The sequence below is a fragment of the Abramis brama genome (assembly GCF_963993115.1).
Source record: "Abramis brama genome assembly, chromosome: 16".
In the NCBI taxonomy this organism is placed as follows: Eukaryota; Metazoa; Chordata; class Actinopteri; order Cypriniformes; family Leuciscidae; genus Abramis; species Abramis brama.
In genome coordinates this window covers 33310978-33335002 of record NC_139978.1, presented here as the reverse complement: position 1 = coordinate 33335002, position 24025 = coordinate 33310978, and the positions used below count along the sequence as shown (strand labels likewise).

The following is a 24025-nucleotide window of genomic DNA, read 5'->3' as shown; positions in this document are numbered from 1 at the left end:
CCTCTGATGGACAGGCTCATTTAGAGTCTCTGAGGAAGACTAATCAATGATAAGGTGAGCGCTATCCATTCCCTGTCTGGAAACCTCTATTGCAGGACTGATGAGGTGCAAATTAAAAAGCCATTAGTGAAGCATCTCCCACCACGGTGAACATGAGTGAGTCCCTGGCTAAGTCGTTATCTCTGAGGTCTGAGTGATTTATAACAAATCAAAGAAATCTCAAAACTCAAGATAAAAAAAAAACACACACACAGAGCAGTAAACACACATATCCTGACACACTCCAGTGGTGCTTATATGAGCAATAAGAGTTTGAATTTGGTTCACAACACTTATACTCCACATCATGTCCTTTAGATAGCTAGTGCTAATACAGCCTTTATAATAGTTCTCTCTAAATAAATCAGTCAACAGACTCACCGTAACACTAACTGGATTTGACAATGCCAGTTATGAAAAGAGTTTTGTTGTAAAATGTTTTGTAAAAATGTCATTAAAAAAAAAATTGAACTTTTGACTTTCCTAAGTTGTTTTGATCATGTCAACATATAATGCATGTATGTTTCCTGCACATAACTGTTTTTTCATTTGCCTATTTATTCAATATAACACTAGAAACAAAGTCATGCTCTTGCTTGCTACATCACCATGTACAGCTCAGGATAAACATGGAAAATAAATCCCACTCGCTCAACTTTGTGAGACATGAAAGAAGATTTATTCATAAGCTCAATAATTACAACTCTGTGGAGCCCCGCGATTGAGAGATTAGACCCCTACTGATTTTGTTCCTTCACACAGAATGAATATCATATATTCAACTGCAAAATATAAACAGCATGTAAACTCCCCCGTTTGGCACATGATTACACAAAAAGATTGTTGGCTGGATGAAAGGACATTGTAGGAAACAACCTACACTTTTCTGAGCAGACGTGGAACCACTGTAAATGATCTGTATGTATAACTCACACTTAGTGCAAAATGACCAAGCATGCATGGCTTCTTTACCAGAAGGGACCGTTTTAATGCTTAATTATTATTTTAAACATGAAGAGCAGTTCGCCACACAGCATAGGTTACTTTCTATTTGAAGATGAGCGGATGTGAAACATGTTTATGTGAATTAAGTGAACCGTTCAGCTGGCGAACACGCCATTTAGAAGTTAATTGGAAAAAGGCATGCTTTTTAAAAATGTTCCTGGCTGCGTGAAGAAAGATACCAAATATATAGTTGTGACAGTTAATTGATTCCTCAATGAGAGTCTAAGACTGCATAGCTCGATTAAAAGCAAAGGATTGTTTGCACAAGAAACATCATCTTGGGAACGCTATCAAATTAAACACATTTGAAAGCTAATTTGTCAGGCTGCATTGAGTCTGGGTGTAAACAACATGCTTAGTGCATTCCAATTGTGCTGGAAAAGTGCCCATTACAATGCTATATTTGTTGTGTAAACCTAATTCCTTCTTGGTTGTTTTCACAGAATGCATACACGTATCCCAGACCGCTACCGGGGACCTGGATGGGAGACATCCCCACAATTCACTGAGGGGGCCCTTGAGAAAATACACCACTGCCCATTATGATTTGCAGTGGCTCAGATAAAGCCTTTCCTGGGTTTTGCTTCAGCGCTGAGAATTTTCCAACACAAAAGGAGCGGAATCTGAAAAGAATTAGGCTGGATGGGCGGCACACATCCTCAAACGCTAATTTGGGGCCCTTTCAAAAGTTGAGCAAGTGGATACGGCATCAATTTGACACCCCGTCCTCGAGTCGAACCGGTTTGGTAGTCACTTCGACCAACAATAAACGTCCCCCACAATGGGGCTGGCAAGCACGCAAGGCAAATCTATCCGTAATGAACCAGCAAAATGTTTCTCGACGCTGCCATTGTTGCTGTATGAAAGCTACTGCCTGCTCTCCCCACGGAATCGACACCTACCGTCCGACTTCCTCCAAACTCCCGTCCTGTTCATCCCTTTGTGTTGTGTAGTGACGTATTCATGCCGATCCATTGGAAACATCTCTCATGATCAGTGGACGGTAATTGCTCAATTGAGCACAACCCACGAGGACAACAAAACAGAAGATGTTGTTGACTGCTGTGAAAACATAATGAAAAAAGCCTGTTTGTAAGGACTGTAACCTCACCGCGAGTTCCCACTGTGATTTGATTTCAACCCTGGCTGAACGTGGACTCACCACAAGAGAGTTGAATTGTGGCTATAGTGTGTGTGTTGTGGATGTGCTTTGTTTTCTTTTTCCGTTCTGTTTAAATCTGGAATTTCCATGCTTTCCAATTTTTGTTTAGGAGTAATTTCTCTTTGTTCAGACCGAAAAGTTACCTGACTATTTTTGTATGAGCACCATATCATCCTTACGAGAGTAATCAAAGAGAGATCGACTTTAAAAACTCTGAGATACCTTCACATTTTTGAAACACTCGCATCTGGATTCCTTCTTGTCGCCCGACATCTAAAGCCACTGATCAACCCATCAACAAACTGGACATTTTCTACAACAAAAAGAACTGTCATTATTTTGTGCTGCAAACTTGGCATAGCATAAAACAGTGGGTCTAAACTGATGGGACGCAGATCTGTTCTGATCAGGGTCGTAGACAATAAATAATAAAATGCAGCTAACAATATAATCATGCATTGTCAAGAGAGCAAAATAAATGTGTGCACAGTATTTTGGCACAAATTCATCTACTAGCCAAAATGGAGAGGGTACATGAAAAACCATGAACAAAACTACTGAACATAAAGAAAATGCGACCTAGGCTTTGTTAAATACGGGTTCGCAGGGTTTGCATTGACCACAATGTGTTTTATATGATGAATTATTTGTCTGGTGACAGCATCATACTTTAGAAAACTAAATTGTTAGCTTTTGTCATGGTAATAATTTAGCATACTGTCAGGCCTTAGCATTTCTTGGAAATATTACTACATTTTAAAGTTTGAATTTAAGGACATTTTTTACTTTTTGTACGATAAACAATTTAGATATCACTTCGGGTCACCACTTGATTTTCAATCCGGGTCCTGTTGAGAACCACTGACACAAATCCACACTACAACCATCTACATTCATCACATTAGTATTTCCCTTCTCTGAACTATGAGGAGATGTACAGGACCAATTCAGAATGATTTCTGAAGGATCATGTGACAAATTTTGCCGACCCCAAACTTTTAAATGCTAGTGTATTAGCTGAAAAAAGCCACATGTAACAAATGTGTCTCTGCAACAGGAGTGGGAAAAAAACACATATTAATGTAGCTAAGTGTAACCAGTACATCAATGAATAAATGGAAATGGACAGAAAGCCACTGGAAGGATTATGCACATATGCACATGCACATCCATCTGTCCCCTTAATTGCTGTATAATCATTATATTTGCATGCATCATACTTGGTTAACATAGCAGTGTCTTTAGCAAGTAACTTGCTGAATGAGAATGAAACCTGCCAAAGCAAAACAAACGGTTATTGTTATCGGTCAAGGTTATTGGCTAAAGAGAGCTGGATTTGAGTTAGAGAAAACGTGATGCTTGCACATGCAAAACTGCCCAGCAAGGGCATTGCTATGCAGTTGCTAAGGTGTACTGAATGGTTTTAGTGCATTGCTATGGTGTTCTGGGTTATTGTACTGTCATAAAAGGCCCACATGCAAGTCTTTATGATTTTCTGAGCTCTAAATTGAAGGCTTGGGTCCTTCTGTTTCTGTGGGAATGTTTTGCCAGACAGAAACCATAAGTCAGATCACTTCGAAAAGTAATAGAACATCTCTCCTCAACGAGCTGCATGATTTGTGGTATCACGTCCAAAGCACAAATGCTGCGGATGAACCACAAATGGATGAGCCACGCCCTAAAACGCTCTTAATTCTGAGCAATAGTGATAGTTATGTTTGCCTATGCAAACTCCACTGAGAAAAGATGTAAAGCAAACCACTGAAAGGTGCTATCATGTGTCCTTTAGTGAGAAATGCCCACCCTAAAACTCTTCTGTTATCAGATCCTCTTAGGCAGAACTGCGTCTGCCAAGAACACACAATTTATCAATGTCACCGGCAGGATGGTCTGACGGTGGGGGTTTCTGTGCAATTTACTTAGTAACATTCAACATCCTCTTGAAGAACAAGCCAAATCTTTTAAAGATCTCAGAAAAGGAGAATGGTTCTCCCCTGATTTATTGATTCTTCAGAAATCCTCAAGTCAGTAATAACAAAAAAAACTGAAAACAGATCATGCGTCTCGATCTAAAACGTGATATAGTGTCTTCATACCTCCCACAAAAGAACTGGTCTCCTTTTTGGTCAGATTAAATATCTTTCAGTTCTCTAAGGATTTTCACATGTTGATCGCTCAATACGAATGCATATTTCTGCTACCCATCCACTTCTCAGTAAGTACAATGATTTTAGGTTTCTAAAGCAAAACTGGGCAGTTAATGCAATTTGCTTCTCTAAGAGGCGTCTTTTAGATGAACATGTTCAAGGTTCTGTACCATTATGACTGATTTGAAGTAGACAGACAGAGAAGATTTTTATTTAGAGCTCATGTGGGAACAGGGTCATGGACAAATTGCCTAGCTTTGCTTTCTCAAGTAACCCTCACATTTTAAGGTAATTTAAGGACATTTGTTGGTGTTTTGTGTGAAAATGAGGATTTTCAAAGCATTGTTATTGTTCAGGTTCTTTTTTTAAACATAGAACCACTGTGATGTTATATTTTATGGATTTGTCTTTATAAACTGTTATTCGAAATTTGAAATCCAACATCATCAGAAAACTCCATTTGTTGATGTTTTGTATTTCAATGTAGCCTATGTAAGTGACTCTTAACCCAAAGTTTTGCCTATTGCTAATATATTCGGAGGTCCAAAAGTTCACAATGAAATCCTGGGATTATTTTCCCCATTAAATCCTGGAAAAAAGAGAGAGAAGCTCTTCAGTACGTCCCATCCTGATTTCTTGTTTCAATAGGAATTAAGTCAAAGGAAACAAAACATACTCGTCCATTACTTTCATCAGGTCACCTATTTCCAGGTCATTAATGCAAGATAATGACATTGACCTTAAATCCATGTTAATATATCAGATCACCTTTTTATTTAAACTTCCCACTCAATTTGTCATGCTGATAATGTCACTTGCAATGAAAAACATTTACCAAATTAAACTAAAAATGCAAAATAGAAAAATCTCTTTGTAGTGTTAGATTTGGGATCCCAATGAAAAGCAAGCCAGTACCAGCCAGTATGGACATTAAAACCAGGAGAGATATGGGTTGGTTGGAGGTTAATTGCACTGACAATCTGAATCTATGCTTGTGAGTGTTTGTGCAAAGGATAAACTGCTCCTCCTCGACTGTAATACCAGAAACATCATGCATGAGTTCAAGGAAAACAGTATATCATATCATACCCGTATCATATGCAACACTCACAGGATCACGTTGACAGAAGAGACATTTGAAAGTAAGTTCAAGGAATATTTCCGGGTTCAAGACAAGTTAAAGTCTATCGATAGCTTCTGTGACATGATCTTAACCACAGAAAGACATTGATTTGTACAATTGATTAAATTTAACCAGATCAAAACTGTAAGATATCGAGCTGGCTCATTCAAATCGGAACTGCTGCTCCAAAATATGATTTGTGCACTTTGTATTCAAGTTCCTCTGATGCTTTTGGATGGTGCATTATCATCGAGCCTTCGGAGAGGACTTTGAATGTTGGGATATTGCACACATACCAGTCTATACCTCGTATGGATTGACTTTGATTTTTTTTTTTTCTTCAGATTTCCTTTTTGGAGCTCAATAGCACCAGTTCTCACTCGTGGGAAATTAAAAACAATTTTTTTTAATTTCCTTTTATGTTCCAAAGGAAGAATAAACAAAGGTTTATGACAAATTACTTGTGAGGTTCTTCTTTTGTAAGTCGCCTATAGTGACAAAATCTGACGTCTTTCCACTTTCATCCAATGTTTTCTTTCATAACATAATCTTGGAAAGCAAGATAGCTAAAACAATGAATTTTGCTCCCTGGAAATGTGTAATTTGTGCATAGGGAGCAGCAGTATTGACCTTGGTTAACAACATGAGACCAGTTTAATGGTTTACATTGATGCACTTACAGTGGAAATCATTCTGAAGGTTTGAGGAGTTTTATATTGGATATGACTTTGTACAGAAAAGGTCTGTACGTGATTTTAATCACACTATCTCTCATTAACACATAACATACATACAGTAGGTAACACATTATGTTTACGTCTTGTCATCATACTTTTAAAAAATGGTGTACATTAAAGTTTATCCTTGTTCAGTGCCCAGTGTAAGTGCATTAAGGTAAATGCACCTTGTGCTCGTTTATACAAACTGAAGGTTCGAAGTTGTGAAGATTTTCTCTGGTAATCAACAGCATGTCACAGATGTTATCCATATACAGTAACTTTACTTATTGGACCTGGAACATTCCTTCATTAAGAACCCATTACAAAGATACATCGAGCACACTGTGACTAACTCTGCTTTTGTACATTCATCATTTTCTGTAATCTTAGTCCGCACCTGGCTGTGCCTTGCAGTGTGCATTTCATACAAATATCACACAAAAAAAAAAAAACATAATGCTTGCCATGTTCATGTGTATAGACTTAACTCCTGGACCAGAGGTAAAAGATATGTTGATATTTGTATTTTTATCTGTATCCTCGGTATGTATGTTGCTCTCTTTCTTTAGAAAAATAAAAGTAATACTTTTCCTGAAAGACTGTGATTTGTCAATGTTAAAAATATGAGCTGCTGACTTAAATATTGCAGGTTTGAATCCTGCAGGTCAATAACGTTTCACTTATTTCAAATTGTGCTTATAAAACAAATAATAATTTAAATTGTGTCATTCCAAAATGCTGTATCTCGTGAAATTTATGACCATATGTTTTAGATATTGTCACCCAATTTTTGCCCTCCAGATGTCTTAAAATGCACATATACTGTTTGTAGATCTTGGGAATGAAGTGTACTTACACAAAATTGGAATGCATATAATTGAATTAAAAATATATGATTAATAATTATTATTTAAATTCAATAATTTACATAGAAAGATTTGAAATGAGAAAGAAAAAGGTTGGATGGATGGATGGATGGATGGATGGATGGATGGATGGATGGATGGATGGATGGATGGATGGATGGATGGATGGATGGATGGATGGATGGATGGATGGATGGATGGATGGATGGATGGATGGATGGATGGATGGATGGATGGATGGATGGATGGATGGATGGATGGATGGATGGATGGATGGATGTGGCATAAATGAATTGTGAATTGGTAATCAAGGCACTGTCCCTGAAATGCTGTATTTATATGTAGACCTAATTTAAAGTTTAATCAGAATGACTGGCAGGCATCCAATCAGTCCCATTCTGTATTTCATAATAGCAAAGGAAAGAAGAAATTGTGTATCTCTGACATAACTGAGAGAATACTTGTCGTGACGGGTATTTTGACATAATTTTGTGTGTCCGTTCAAGAGCAAGAACGAGTAGTTTGAGCTCTCTCTCTCTAGTTTCTCCTTGACGGTGAGGCTGGAGTTACGGGTGCAGTGGTGTGTGAATAATGGATTGCCAAGCTGTCGTTGTCACTGGCTCGCATCCTTAAGAGAGGACACTAATGCGCTTTTAATTACGAGTGTCATTATAGAGACATATGAGTGACACAGTTGCAGTCATTCCAACATCTTCCTCTTAATCTGCAGGGCTTGCGGTTTAGTTTCTTAGTGGATTAAGCAGTAATGAAGTCGTGCACTGCGCTGCTTTCTGCTGCGTGTGAATGTTCTCACAACGTGTCCTTAAAGGAACCTAAAGGATGTAATGGTTTTGTGATAGAGGACGTGTTGACCTTTTGTTATATCACAAAAGATCACAATTGGTCAGGTGGATGGACACCAGTGCAGATCTACTACGCCACATCCCACCAATATATAGTACCGGTCAAAAGTTTGGAATAATTAAGATTTTGTAATGTTTCTGAAAGTCTCTTATGCTCACCATTGATGCATTCTTTTGATAACAGTAATATTATTACAATTTATTGAAGTTTTTTTACTCCAGTCTTCAGTGTCACATGATCCTTCAGAAATCATTCTAATATGATGATTTGCTGCTCAAGACACCATGATGAACTACCAATCAAAAGTATATTTTATACATAATATTGTATTTGCTGCAACAACAACAAAAGAATAAACAGAACAGACAGGAATCGCCTTTCCTTTACGTTCTTGCAGCAAGAAACTAATTATTCGGCTCACGCAAATGATTTGCCTGTGCATGATTTTGCTGTGCAGACAAATTGTTTCTACAGTGCTCATCGGAAGTGAAGGGTGGAATTAAACCGTCGTGTATTAGTTAAATACCTCCCATGCTTCATCTAAGATGATGGGCCCTGCTCTGCTGAGTCATTTCATTTTGTTGCAGAAAGATTTCATTTGTACAAGCACCTCACATGAAGTGTCACTCATTTAATCCTGCTCTTGCAGTTATCGTCAGAAGAGATCTGATGAAACTCAGGTCATAATGATAATTTTTATAATGTAAACTAAGTTATATGGCTCTTTTTTGGGGGACAGTGACAATGAAAGTGGTCTTTGTTTGCGAGTAAAATGCACCTAAAGAATTGATTTTACTAGTGGTTATGTAAATGTTTTTCCTTTTGCATGTGCAGTTCAGAAGTTCCTTTCAGGCCTTGTCCACACTAACATGTTTTTATTGGAAAATGCACCTTTTGGCCTTCCGTCCACACTGAGATGGCATGTTTAGGCATGTGACGCATATTGAACCGATAGATACGCATGTTTATACCGTTATGTGCTATTCACTTTGCACTGTAGCTAAAGGTGTTACTTTGTACACTCTTCATATCGCAGTCCAGCAAAGATGACAGAAAATTTACTCACAATTGCTATATCCTGCGACAACATGAAAGCAGTTGCGTTTTAGACCAAACATATAATGGTGAGTGAATGGTGAGATATTTTGCTAAATAAAATGATAGAATACGGACTACTATTGCTGTATTTGAAATAGAGATAAGTGGTGCATTGTCAAAGGGCCTTATTAAGTTGCATGTGTTCATTAGGAAAAAATATTTAAATCCAATTTTGTGTAAAAAATGTCTGATCAAATAAGCAGACGAGAAGAATTTGTGGCTGAAATAAGCATTTGTATGCTTATTCCTATGCATTTGTCACACTGGAAATGGAACGTCGCATTGAACATTGTCAGGTTTGATGGGGTTCAATTTTAGAAAACCCTTTGGTTCTGTATAAGGAGAAATGTCTTATGAAATGATTATGCAATAATTTATTTAAATTCCTGATCACGAGCTGATTGATTCATAAAATGTAATCAAAATTAAAAAAATGAATTAAATCAAAATGGATTAATCAAAGCTAAACCCATAAAATTATATTCCCTTGATTGGAACCCGTAAAGGTTCTATATAGAACCATTTCTTCTATGAGTGTATTGTGGGATATGGCATGCTGTGCAGCGATCTTCTGTTTTGCACATTTTGGAAAAATAATACTAGTCAGCTGCAAATATGGCTTGACCCCAAAAAAATTCTAACAAAAGGTTTCTCAGTGGTTTACAGTAGTATCAGATGTACTTAAAAACATACTAAAAGTTATCAAAGTTTGACTCCAAGAAAGGCCCCATTTTCAAAATGGCGGCCGCCAGGACCCTTAAAATCATAGATATCATATATAAAGGCTAGATGTCTCGTGCGCGCTGCTGGCCAATGGAGGTCGACGTCCGCACGTGGCGGCCATCTTGTGGCAGTGCGCTCGCTCACTCGTTTAATGGTGCAAATACTTTTAAATAACCATAACTTGCCCAATTTTCTACCGATTTTCAAACGGTTTGGTTTGTTATAAACGTCAGAGATGTAGTTATGACACTACATACATACACTGCATACATATGAAAAATTATAACATACATGTTCAAGCATTCGGAATTATAGCCACGTTAATAACGTTTGTAAGAAACCAAACCATTTGTAAATCCGTCAATATTTCAGCGAGATATGAGGATTTGTGTGCATGCTGATCACTCACCTTAATGCACAGAGCACTGACACAAGATGGCCGAACGGTGATGCCGGAAGTGACTGCGCCATAAGACATCTAGCGTTTATATATGATATCTATGCTTAAAATGACCATTACTCCTTTGTATTCCTCCTAGACCAGGAATACTGGTGCCTGATACATGTTTTGGTCATGTAATATTCTAATTAACATATTTGCATGATAGATAAGTGATTACAAGTACAATTATATATTAAAGCAATTGGTTACAAGCATATTTATGCGAAAAATAAGTCAAATTTCCCTTTAAGGCGAGACACTACAGGTGAATAGGGTAAAATTTTTAACTAGCAGATATCACCATGAAACTTTCCCAGTTGATTGTCTACATTAAGATGAGAAAAAAATGTATTACAAGTTTTCTGTAATTTAATGTTTAAATATGCAAATTAGGCATTATCTAATTAAATATGCGCTTATTTGCATAAAAAAAACGAAATCTGAGTATTGGATAAAGCCAGGTTCAAAATAATTTGTTCATTGTGTTCACATATTAGATGGGAAAAAAATTACGGTGTATGTGATGACAGGGTGCAGGGTGCTCCAGCAGTCGCGGAGCAGCGGGATGATTTAGAACACCAACTTTTGTTGAATTTATGAGAAATCTACAGACGCAAACAGACAAAGTGTAGTAAAATAAAGACCTAAATGTGTATTTCAGACTCTTTTTCGCCACATGTATGATTGAAGATTGTTTCAATGTTATTGAAGACAAATATCCCAAAAGCTCAAAATTGACCAGTGAAAAAAAAAATTATGCTTTTGCCTGCCGTGTCTCGCCTTAAGTAATTGCATATTTCTCCTTTCTCATATAGTTTTGCCTAGTGTTGGAGGTTTCTGTTGTTCATAACCATTCTTTTGATTCCAATAAAGAATAAATTCATTAGAACTGTGTGGTACTGTCAAATTAGTCAAAACAGGGCAGCCACGTGAAGGCATGTGCTGATTGTCTGAACCCGTATAGAATCACACCAATTCATTGGCTGATGGCGCGGGCGCCACCTCAGTGGCGCAACTTGAGAGCGGAATGACGTGGACAAAACTTTGGTGACATAACCAGGTCTAGGCCATAGAAACACCTTCACAAGACCTGGGGCAAACTCCATACAAGGCTCACTCACAGAAAGAGCCTGCAGATCCCCCACGCGCTTGAGAGAGGCCAACGCTAACAAAAGTGCCACCTTGAGAGTCAGAATCCGGTCCGGAGCTGAATCCAAGGGTTCAAAGGAAGGCTCTAATAGCCCCTCCAGAACAACTGATAAATCCCAGGTGGGGACACTAATAGGACGTGCAGGCCTCAAGTGTCTAACTCCACGCTTAAACGAGGAAACCAGACAGTGTTTACCTAAGGGGACCTCATCTGACTCCCGATAGGCAGCGATAGCTGACATAAACTCTCAAGGTAGTTGCAGCCACTCCAGCCACAAATTTATCCTGCAGGAATTCCAGCACTGAACCGACCGGGCAGCTGACAGGTTTCACTGCATGAGCCGAACACCAAGACTCAAAAACTTTGCACTTAGAGAAATACAGCAGTCTAGTAGAAGGCGCACGAGCGTTATCAATGGTCTCCCAAACATCAGCGGGAAGACCAGACGCCACTGTCGCTAGCGATTGCCTCTTATCGCCCACAGCCTCCATATCTCGAGTCAAGGATGCCAATTCCTGCCCTGGAGCTGAGACAGCAGATCTCTCCTGATAGGAATCTGCCAAGGGGACTCCTCCACCAGGGAGCTCAGTTCCGAGAACCATGTCTGGGATGGCCAGAATGGGGCTACCAGAAGGAGGCAGATCCCACATTCCCTCACTCTGCAAAGGACTGCAGGGATTCGCTTGACCGGAGGGAATACATACAGTCTCAACTCCAGCCACGGATGAGCGAGGGCATCTATCCACAGAGGTGTCGGATGAGCTGAGACAGGGAAAACCATAGGGGGCACTGTGTCGAGCTCTGCGACGCAAAGAGGTCTGCCTCGCCAAACATGCTCCAAATTAGAGCCACTGTTTAGCAGTGCAACATCCATTCCCCCGACTTGAGCTTCTGTCTCCACAGAAAGTCCGCTGCGATGTTCAGCTCCCCTGGAACGTGAACTGCTCTCAGCGAAAGAAACCTGTCTTGAGCCCAAAGGAGGAGGCGGTGCGCATGCCTGTCGAGGGTGCGCGACCACGAGCCCCCCTGCCGATTTACATGGGACACCACTGCCATGTTGTCCGTCCTGACAATGACATGAGACCATCAGGGCCGGGAGAAATTGATCCAGGGCCAGAGAGACAGCTTGCAACTTGAGGCAATTTATTAGGGCTGGGACAATAAATCGATGCATTGTGAATCGAGAAATGATTCTGGATCGATTCCAATTTTTTCCGAATGCATTGCGATTCTCTCTTGAATCGATTCTGAGCTTATTTTTTAACAACAGATGGCACTGCGTGCTTTGGAAACAGCCATAATCTGCTGGCTTCCAGTTCCTTACACACACACCACTTGAACCTTCTATAAAATAATCATTCATAAAGTTCAAAAAGGTTGAAGCGAATTACAAGGGTGTTTGCAGTAGGCTGTATAGATTAATCTCACGTCATAAAAGCATTCTGAGGTGCAAATATATTCTCAGACTCAACCGAACGCACGAGCGCTCTTCTTCGTGAGCATTTGAGCGTGCCGTTATAAACTAGCCTAGAGCGCCATCTGCTGTTGAAAACTAAGCTCAGAATCGATTCGAGAGAGAATCGTGATGCATTCGGAAAAAATTGGAATCGATCCACAAATCGCGATGAATCGATTTATTGTCCCAGCCCTACAATTTATGTGCCACGAGAGAAGCTCGCCCGTCCAAACATCGTACGTCGGTCTGCCCTCGAAGACCGCACCCCAACAAGTCAAAGAGGCGTCCGTCGTGACAACCTGCCAACGGCAAACTACACCCATCTTGACCCCCTGAAGTAAAAAGGGGGAGTCTTTCCACCTCCAAAGAGTGTGAAGGCAACTGCACGACACTCTCAGCAGGCGGAAGGCAGGCCAAGAAGGGCGGATGCCCCTGAGTTTCATCCAGCACAGGAATGGTCTCATATGAGGGAGACCCAAGGGCAGCACAGGAGAGGCTGCTGCCATGAGCCCCAGAAGCCTGCGACATATGCCCACCGCTACATGATGGCCGAGCCTGAAAGGGCCAAGCATGCACGGAGACTGGAAACTCAAGCAGGGGCCAGATGGGCCTACTTTGAGAGAGAATCGAGTTGGACACCCAGGAAAGTGGTCTGCTGAGAAGGAGTTAAGACATTCTTCTGAGCATTCAACCTGAGACCAAGAGACCGGAGGTGGTGGAGAATGACGTCCCTGTGACGAAACACCAACTCTCTGGAATGAGCCAGAATGAGCTAGTCGTCTAGATAATTTAGTAGACGGATGCCCTGGAGCCTCAAGGGGGCCAGAGCTGCATCCATGCACTTGGAGAATGTCCGCGGAGCCAAAGCTGGACCAAATGGAAGGACCCAATACTGATACGCCTTTCCCCCAAAGGCGTATCTAACCTGAGGTTTAGTATAATGCCACCTTTATACTCAAAAACATCTATAGAGGATGTATTACATATGTATTGCCTTATTCAAATTGAAATGAGTGACCATTTTAGAGAGTTCACACACAGGCCTCTGTTCGGGCTAATTCAGAGTTGTTTATGATTATACAAAGTTAATGATTATATGTTATACAACTCCAATTTAAGTTACTTTTGGGTGCAATAACTTTTACATTGAATGTCAAGTCTGTGTTTTAGCAAAAAAAGGGTATGTGTCCAAAAACACGTACTGAGTAGGAGTTACATGACATAGGCTAAATCGTTTATATCTCTGGTTCACCCCAAACAAAGATAAAACCTTACAGTTATCTCACAAAATCATGTATTCCATAAGTATGTAATCATGTCAGTGCAATTTAGACAAGTCCAATGGATTCATAGACCCAGAAAACATGGGGTTAGACACCAAGATTACTTGGCTAGGTCAAATAATGAAGGAGTTAGGATATTTTAAGGGCTTCCTGCCCATCTTGGACGCCATCTTGAAAATTACACCTTTCTAGTGGTCAAACTTTGGTAAACCTTTAGTATGTTATTAAGGACACCTAATACTACAAAAAACAGCTGCGAAACCTTTTGTTAGAATTTTTTTAGGGTTAGGTGTTTTTTTTCATATATGCAGCCGCCTATACATACTGCAGAAATAGTAGTGTGGTAGTAAGCTTTTGAACATCACCAGATTTTCACAATCTGTTCGGTTTCAGGCGTTTTGACAAAAATAAGATAAATAGCAGCTTTGAAAAAAGAATTAAGTATATCAGCATGCAAACGATGTGCACCCACTCTTCATGCACCCAAGCATGCGGTTTCCAATTACGCTTATCAAATCCATTGTGTTTATGAAGTACAGTCTTATATGACTAAAAGGCATGGCTGTACAATAGTTTTGTGGCCAAATCAAATGTAGCATTTCTGCCGGAACGTATTGTGGCTAAATCAAATCAGTGCTCATTTATCATACCATTATCTGATATCCAGTTTAATAGAGGCTGGAACTTGCTGAATCCACATCTCAATGCAATTATCTGCCTCCCAAACTCTCGTCTGACAGCTTTCCCTCCTTCAATTGAAAAGGAGAGAAAATTTGCGCAGAAAACAGTTCTGGTGTCCTGAAGGGAAACTCGGGTAATTGCAGCGCATGATGTTTATTGTGTCCTCTCGTGGATTTTTCTCCCCCGCACAGGAAGATTTGGGGAAATATCTCAATCTATTATGAAATTATGTCATAAGTATTGGTTTGCAAATATAGGTTAAAGAGTTTAAAATCACTGGTCCTTCGGTCAATGTTCAACACTAATCACAATGCCTCTTATAACTCACTGTCTCACTGTTTGCACTCTAAAAATAAAGGTTCTTAATCACCATTGATGGTTCCATGAAGAACCTTTCACATCAGTGGAACCTTTCCATTGCGCAAAAGGTTCTTTATAATGGAAAAAGATTATTAAAATGTTGTTGTTGTTTTTTTGCGTTAAAAAACGGTTTACTGAAAGGTTCTGAAAAATGGTTATTTTGTGAAATGGCATTGCTGTGAACACCTCCTTCAGTATTTTGCACAGAACATCCTCAGTGCTGTTTTTTTTTCTGGTGCTCCTGTCATTGGTGGTGTCGCCCATAATGCCCTTTTCCAAAAGCTTTTTACGTGTCAAAGACTGTGCTGCGACACACTGCCGTTTACCAAACATTACAACTGACATCAGCCCTGACATTTGAGCAACTTTTTCAGGCTTATCCTCCAACGCGTCGTGTGCTTTCGGTCCTGAGCTTTATAAATGTCTTGTACCATTTATTTTTAGAAACAGGCCAATCACAAACCTATCCAGGACTGTATATGTTTGCTTTATTCCTTATATTATGTACACTCATTTTCCTTTTTCCTCTTATTATTCTACGAACCTAGTTAGGGTGGCTAACGTTACCATGTTAAATGGGCAATAACAAGAATATTTTAGATTGAGTATTTTTAACTAAGTTTACAGACGGCATGTTCTCACATACGTTTTTGCTACAAGTGAATTCAGTCAATGGAAGCAACACACAGTACATATTCCATTATGAAAGAAGGAGAAATAATACTTTCAAAATAAATACTTTCTATTAAAACATCAAGGCTGCATTTATTTGAACAAAAATACAGTTGTGAAATGTTCGTTAATTTGAATGTATAGTAAAATGTATTTTATTCCTGTGATCAGGGGCGTAGAATTTAGTAGGGACGCTAGGGACGTGTCCCTACCAATATCCAGTGACACTGATATATCCTTAGCAATAATTTCGATCAAAACTTAAAATATATTTATATTGATGTCCCCGTCCCCACCAATTTCAAAATCAAACCTACGCCACTGCCTGTGATCAAAGATGAATTTTCAGCATCATTACTCCAGTCTTCAGTGTCACATGATCCTTCAGAAATCATTCTAATATGATGATTTTCTGCTCAAGAAACATTTTTTATTATTATCAATGTTGAAACAGTCGCGCTGCTTCATAATCGTGTGGAAACCGTGATGCATCTTTTCAGGATTCTTTAACGAATATAACTTTTTATTTGAAACAGAAATTCTGTAACATTATAAATGCCTTTACAGTCACTGTCAATCAATTTAATGCTTCCTTGCTGAATAAAAGTTTAAATGTTTAAAAAAATAAAAAATAATTAACTGAGCCCAAACTTTTTAATGATAATGTATGAAGGCCAATATCATCATGCCATCATGTATTTATTACAGTATGTAAAACTGTTGCGGTTTAGTCTGTAAAAATTGCTCTAAAACCAAAATATATATATAAGGTTCACAGATTCCGCTCAAAAACCCCTTCTGCATTTCTTGATAAGTGAGTTTGTTTGAGTTACGGAGCATTTCATTTGGGTTTCACTGCATACAGTAAAATATTTGTACTGGAAAACAAGTCTAAAAAGTTAGAGTAAGAAAAATATTTTTTTATAGTGTACTGTCATCATCCCGATGTTGAGAACCTTTCCCTAAAACCCTAAAATATTGTTATGCTTAATATCCAGAATCATCCCAAACCTTCCATAGTCTTGTACTGGTAAAGTGCTGGATTGTTTCCCTTGCTATCCTTACAGTTCGTAACAATTACACTGAGGCCCTAAGGAGATCTCTCTGTGGGGAACTGTGCTGACGACAATCTGCCCACAGAAGCCTACAGCCGAACGAGAGAGAAAAAACACTCAATTTAGTCTGACTCTAGAATTAGCTGAATTTGACCTTTTTTCTGGCGAAGCAGACAGGTTTCACGACCGCCCAGCCAATGAGCTCCCTAGTGACAAGCAAAAGATCGCTTTGTGTCAGTAACGGGCAAATAGTTTTCTTGCGGTTTTCAGCCAAAACCTGTCAATTTGTGAAGGTGTGCATGTCTGCTTTAGAGGAAGAAAAAAAAGTGACAAGAGAACATGGCATTCTGCTCCAGTGTTACAGTCTGCCTCAGCTGGCAGCGCTTTCACATGTGAATCATCATGCATTGTAAACCAGTCGTGATATGTATAATCTGATGAAACACTAACTCAAACAAACATACAACTCAAACAACAACTCTAATGAAACCGCATGAGTAACGAGTGATGTGGTTCGACATCTCACAACTGTTGCCTTAACATCAACATGAACTGGCATTCATTGTTCATTGTTTAAATTAATGAATATACACTTCCATGCAAAAGTTTGGGGTCAATATATTTAGTTTCGTTTTTGGAAAGAAATTAGTGCTTTTATTCAGCAATGATGCATTAATTTGATCAAAAGTGATAGTTAAGATTTTTACTAAAAATGTCAGCAGCACAACTGTTTTCAACATTGATAATGATAAGAAATGTTTCTTGAGCATCAAATCAACATATTAGGACCATGTGACACTGAAGACTGAAGTAATTATGCTGAAAATTCAGCTTTGCATCAATAAAAAATAGAAAACAGTAATTTGATATTGTAATAATATTTCACAATATTACAAATAAATGCATGCAGCCTTGGTGAGAATAAGAGACTCTTTTCACAAACATGAATTATTACAGACCCCAAACTCTTGAACAGTAGCACTTTTTAATACATTGTTCAGTCCATGAAAGCATTAGAAAAAGTTCAAATGGTTCTCTGATTGCAGTTTGATTAAGATGTTTATTTAAAGAGGTTGTATGAATGAACTATTTGTATCTGCAGGCAAAATCACATTGAAAGAATATTTATGGATTAACTGTGCCTTGCTAACAGACATTTTATTGCATTTTTCCCTCTCAGGTGAAAGATGATTGTAATTGCAGTGTTGTGAATTACAGGTTTCCTGAGTCTAGAAGCAAAAGTTTTATTTTATTCATATTTTGACAGAATTCTTTTCAGCCTCTCTCTCTCTCTCCCTTTTAAAAGTGTGTAATTTCTGTTCTATGTACAACACAAAACAGGACTGCAAATCATTTTTTTAACATTTAAAAAAAAAAGAAGAGTTTTGAGCAATGCATAATCACCACCACTATGCTCAGATATGTGCTAAGGTAATCTGAGTGTCATTTATCATGTTGCTATGGAGTTGCTATAGGACGTCAAGCCTTTATGATATTCTGATCTCTAGTTATGGCTTGGGTCTCTCTATCAATGCAAATCATGTGCAAACTTGTTAACCGTGAGCAATAATAGGCCAATAATGATGCCTGGCTTAGCAGCACTAATGAACCGTCTAACGAACAAGAGCAATGTGTCGGGCCACTCAAACAAACAGAGAGAGTCACAGAACAACAGTGTTAAACTCTTCATAAAGTCAAAATACCACTGGATAATATACAGTAGTTGACTCTGAACAATACAGTGGAGAAGATAATCAATTATTTAAGCATCAAAACAAAATCACACAGCACCTTGCTGACATGCATTCATCATACTGATAATAATCATCGATAGATTGAAAAAGCCTAAGACTGCATATGAATATCAATATAATACTCATTAGCAGAATTCAAATGCTTTTGACTCATTAGCAGTCTCACGACTCATTCTACTTTCTTCATGCTCTCCAGGGTTTTGGTCCTCTAGACTGTGCATTTCATAAGTGGACTGTGCGGATTAAAATAATATTACAGTGAGCGATGCAGGATATCTTCAGCTTTTCATCTCACAGTGAATCCTCAAATGCAGACTTGATGACTCACTTGCATTGTCTGGGTCTCTAGACATCAGCCTTTTAGCCAACTTTGTGGGATAGTCAGGAGTGATGACTGCAATTTTAAAGAAATTATTCCCTGATCTCGCTCCCTTCCCTGCAATCTAAACCACAAAGGCTTGCACTGTCAACGGCTTTTGATTTTTCACAGACATCTGGCACAGGCTGGCTCTTGTTGTGTGTGTATAAACATAAGAACAATGTGAGATAAATGAGGTCAGATTTTTTTGCCATCTGATTGGACAACTGACTACGATCAATAACAATCATGATATTCTCCAGTTTATACAGTATATTCTAAATATATATTCAGTTTATATATTTATTATAGTATATCATAATGATTGTAATAGCCCTTATTCATAATATAATATAATATATAATATAATATAATATAATATAATATAATATAATATAATATAATATAATATAATATAATATAATATAACAGTATAATGTTTATATAAAATGTTTATATAATAAGATTTATATTTCAAATAAATGCTGCTCTTTCGAACTTCCTATTCATCAAATAACCTTGGAAATTCCCACAAAATATGAAGCAGCACAACTGTTTTCAACATTGATAATAATAATAATAATAAATGTTTCTTGAGCAAATAATCATCATATTAGAATGATTTCGACTGGAGTAATGATGCTGACAGCTTTGATCACATGAATAAATTACATAAAATATAGTAAAATACAAAATAGTTCTTTTAAATTTTAAAGATATTTCACAATATTACTGGGTTTTTTTTTTCTTCTTATCAAATAAAAAGCAGCCTTGAAGAGACTATCCCCCGGTTTCACAGACAAGGCTTCCCAGACTAAAATGCACGTTTGAGCTGTTTTAACTGAAAGCAACTTGCACTGACATTTCTTTAAATATGTTTTGTCTCAAGATGCACACCAGTAATGTTTTATTTTTATTTATTTTTCTAAGGCACGTTTATAAAAGCTACTTAAATTAATTGAAATAAATTAAAAACCTAATTGAACTAAGGCCTAATCCTGGCTTAATCTAAACCCTGTCTGTGATCGAATGTCTAAACTGTATATTTTGCCTATATACAATTTAAAATTTTAGTGTATATATATTGAAGATTAAATTAGTTTTCCTTAATATTATTTTCAGTATTATTATCTTTACTGGTATTCAAAATCAGTTGTATTCTGAACACATGTGTGTGAGGATTACATGGAGAGATTATTTTAACCACATGTGTATGCAATGTAGCATATGTTCTCCATGATGCATATGTCAACTGAAGTATATAAGTAATGAGGATTATGTAGCATGACATACATCTATTTTGAATATCTGTTTTAAAAATAAACAACATGTTTCTCTACTTTGCAAGCATAATGTAAGTTCCTTTGGTCAGTTAACACACTCTCTCCGGTTAATTGTCTTTCTCTTCTATGTCTTGACATATAATAATAAATGCGATATCTCTTGGCAAAATATAGTCAAACCAAAATATATTCAGACACCTTCAACATTTCTCACATTATTACTGTTTATTCGCTATAGTTTAGAAAATGATAATACAATATGACAAGACCTCATCAAATCAGGAGATATTTCACTGGTGGCCATCTTCTGTTAGAATTAGGCTGAATAGCTGTCAGCTGTCAAATTTAACTACACAATTAGATAATACCAATTTAGCTCAACCAATTACCAAGCAATGCTTCATTTTGTTCAGTCTGTGGTGTAAAAAGGTCGCATTGGCTATTAAAGAAAAAAAAACACTTCAGCAAAACATGGTCAAGTCAAAGTGTCTGAATCATTTTTGGTCCCAAATCTTTATTCATTTTACCTGGTAGTCCACTGTATGAAGAATTTTTGGGTATAATATGCCACAGTTTACGTTATTTTGCTATCCCCACTTACATAACTGAACTATAGTGTCCTGCACCCACTAGTTAAAAAAAAATAGAAAAAATTATATCTGGTGTCTGAATAATTTTTGGTTTGACTGTAACTGGTGTTCGCTTCCATGATTCAACAACAACTGGGATAAAAGCTTAATTCCAAGTCTACATATATATATATATATATATATATATATATTATGTCTAATCAGATCTGTGCATTCAGCCTTGCACTGTACAAGCAGCCCAAAAGAAGCCAAGACACCAGAAACACCCTGATGCCGTATATTTGATGTGAACGTTTCAAAGTGACCCTTATTCTCTAGCTGAGCATAAAACAGCCCTTCTATCGGTGTGCCGCAGCTCCTCCTGGGTTTGGATTCTCCTGGTCTGGCAGGACGAGTACCGTAGCCGTGCATGATGAGCTCTGACACAGTCCAGGAGTGAGCAGAAGATATTCAAGAATTACACGACAAGCACTGCAAATTCACAAGAGCGGAAAGGCTTTGAACATGGACAGCTGTTCACAGTCAAATAGGAAAGAAAGACGGACTAGACTGTGTTCATCTCATATCCCTCTCAGAGTGACTGATGGCAGAGAGAGGGTGAATGTAGCAAGAGCTCTGAGATACTTTAGCCATTCAACATTAGGAGTCTCTTGATGCACTTCTTCCACACAGTGGAGACTTGCAGAGCCTGATCTGATTATGAGAGAAATATAGCCACTGAGAGAGAGAATACTAGTGCCGCCATTATCGTTTATTTAATTTCTATTCAATTTGAACTTTCTATTATATTTCAATAGATATCAGATGTTTTCCAAATGGCATTTTTGCACCCTTTAAGGGCTCTGCGAGAGGACGACATCATAGGGCTGTGAGAATCTAGACACCTTTACTAAAAATATACAATGGTCACATCAAGGAAGCAATTTGCAATCACATGGCCTTAGGAATGTCTTCAACTACTTATTTTGAAAGCTAATTTATTTAAAATGTTATCTGAGATTGTAAAACCTGCAAGGACTGAATACATATGAGCATGAATTATTCCTTAAATATTATTTTCATGTTTGTTGATCAAACACAGCATGAAGAACCAATTGAAAAAGTTTGAATTAGAAACACAAAAAGGCAATATTTGACAGACGTCGGGGCTTCTTTAATAATTGCATGTTTTTTTGCACAGGAGAACTTTGCATGAAAAAATCCAACCTCGTTAATGAATTTGGAGTATTCTTGAGAGACTGTGCACAGGAATAATTTATTAAAACTGAATACAGTTATATTAAATTGTAATAATATTTTACAATATTACTGTTTTTACTGTATCTTATTCAAATAAATGCAGACTCTGAGCATAAGAGACTGGTAGAATAAATCAGACACCAATGTTCCAACACTCAGTTCATGTGTCTTGATCGATTGACTTGCTATCATGGTATACATATTGTACTTATACTTCATCATCTGGTCTCTACAAAATTGATACAATTCGCTTACAATCTTACATCTTACAATTCCCATGCTGTATGCAATGGAAAAACACTATTTCCATAATAATACTAATGCAGAAAAGCACATTTTGGTAACGCTTTATTTTGATGGTCTCTTTCGAACATTCTGTTGACTTTAAATAACTTTGCAACTACATGTCAACTAACTCTCATTAGAGTATTAGTAGACTGTTTGCTTAATATCTGCTAACACTTTATTTTGATGCTCCACAATCAGACATTCCACTGACTATATTAGCTTTGCAACTACATGTCGACCTATTCTACCAACCCTGCAATCTAATTCTCTACTAACACTCTAAAGAGAGCTAGTAGACAGATGCAACGTATAGTTGCAACAGAATGTGTTAAAGGGACCATCAAAATAAACCCAAATTGTTCTGTTAAACGCTTTCTGGCTAAGTATATGCGTCTCAAAACAGCTCCTGAGCGATCGGAAATCACTATACGTCTCAAATGTGTCTTAGAGGGCAATTTCACTTGGTCTTTTCATGATCTGATAGCTATCCGATCAGTAAAAAAACTAACAAAGTGACAGAGTGTAAAGGCCCTCTTATTTCCCAACTGTTTACTGACAGGCTCATTTCACAGACCAGTTGTGTTCTTTGCGGGTCGCAGCCGAAAGCAACAGCACACCTTTGTCAGAGTGAAACCCTGTTCTAGACCAAACTTTGGAGGTTGAGCTTGTACGCTGTACTCTGGGGTTTGGACTAAACCGAAATGGTGTTTTTTGGTTATACTTTATTTTGATAGTCTACTTTAGACACTCTAAGTAATTGTCAACTACATGTCAACTAACTCTTATTAGAGTATTAGTAGACAGTTAGGTTAGGGTCTGTGGAATAAGTTGACATACTTGCAAGTAGAATGTCTGTTTGTGGAGCATCAGAATAAAGTATAGCAGATATTAAGCAAACAGTCTACTAATACTCTAATGACTGCCACTGTAAAAAAAAATATTTTCATGATTTGTTATCACAACTTTTTTTCTTTTGTCAAATTAACTTAGATAATTAATGTGGTTCAGATAACATAATATTTTGAATTTATGTTGATTAAACCAATCTCCTTCATTGTATTAACTAAAAATTGTAATTTCAATGAACTCAAAATTTTAAGGCAACCAGGTAACTTAAAGGGTTAGTTCACCCAAAAAATGAAAATTCTGCCAGTAATTACTCACCCTCATGTTTTTCCAACCCCTTAAGACTTTCGTTCATCTTAAAATATTTTTGATTAAATCTGAGAGCTGTCTCGCTCCTCCATAGGCTTCTATGGGATCAAAACTTGCCAGCCCAGAAAGTTAGAAAAGACAATGTTTAAAATAGTCCAAGTGACTACAGTGGCTCAACCATAAGTTTATCAAGTGACGAGAATACTTTTTGTGCGCAAAACCCCCCCAAAAATAAAGACTTTATTCAACTATTCATTTTGTCCTGTGTGTTCCTCTGAGTGAGTTCACGTAGTGTAACAGCACAGCACTTCTGGGTTGTGTGCACAAAAACTATTCTCGTCGCTTGATAAACTTAAGGTTGAGTCACTGTAGTCACTTGGACTATTTTAAACATTGTCTTTACTAACTTTCTGGGCCGGCAAGTTTCGATCCCATAGATTTCGATCCCTCTCAGATTTCATCAAAAATATCTTAATTTGTGCTCTGGAGATGAACGAAAGTCTTATGGGGTTG

At 37.8% G+C, this 24025-nt stretch overlaps 1 protein-coding gene across 3 annotated transcripts in view; it reads left to right on the top strand.

The window, feature by feature from the left end:
* Nucleotides 1-7700, top strand: part of lrrtm4l2 (leucine rich repeat transmembrane neuronal 4 like 2) — a 31998-nt gene extending 24298 nt beyond the window's left edge. For 2 of the 3 annotated variants that reach the window (XM_084086795.1, XM_084086797.1), the window contains exon 3: nt 1488-6792. In XM_084086795.1, the coding sequence (XP_083942921.1) occupies nt 1488-1553 (66 nt within the window). In that variant the 3' untranslated portion in view covers nt 1554-6792. Of the gene's footprint in view, nt 1-1487; nt 6793-7602 lie in introns of those variants that run through there. The other variant, XM_084086796.1, reaches the window with a different exon arrangement.
* The last annotated feature ends 16325 nt before the right edge of the window (nt 7701-24025 follow it).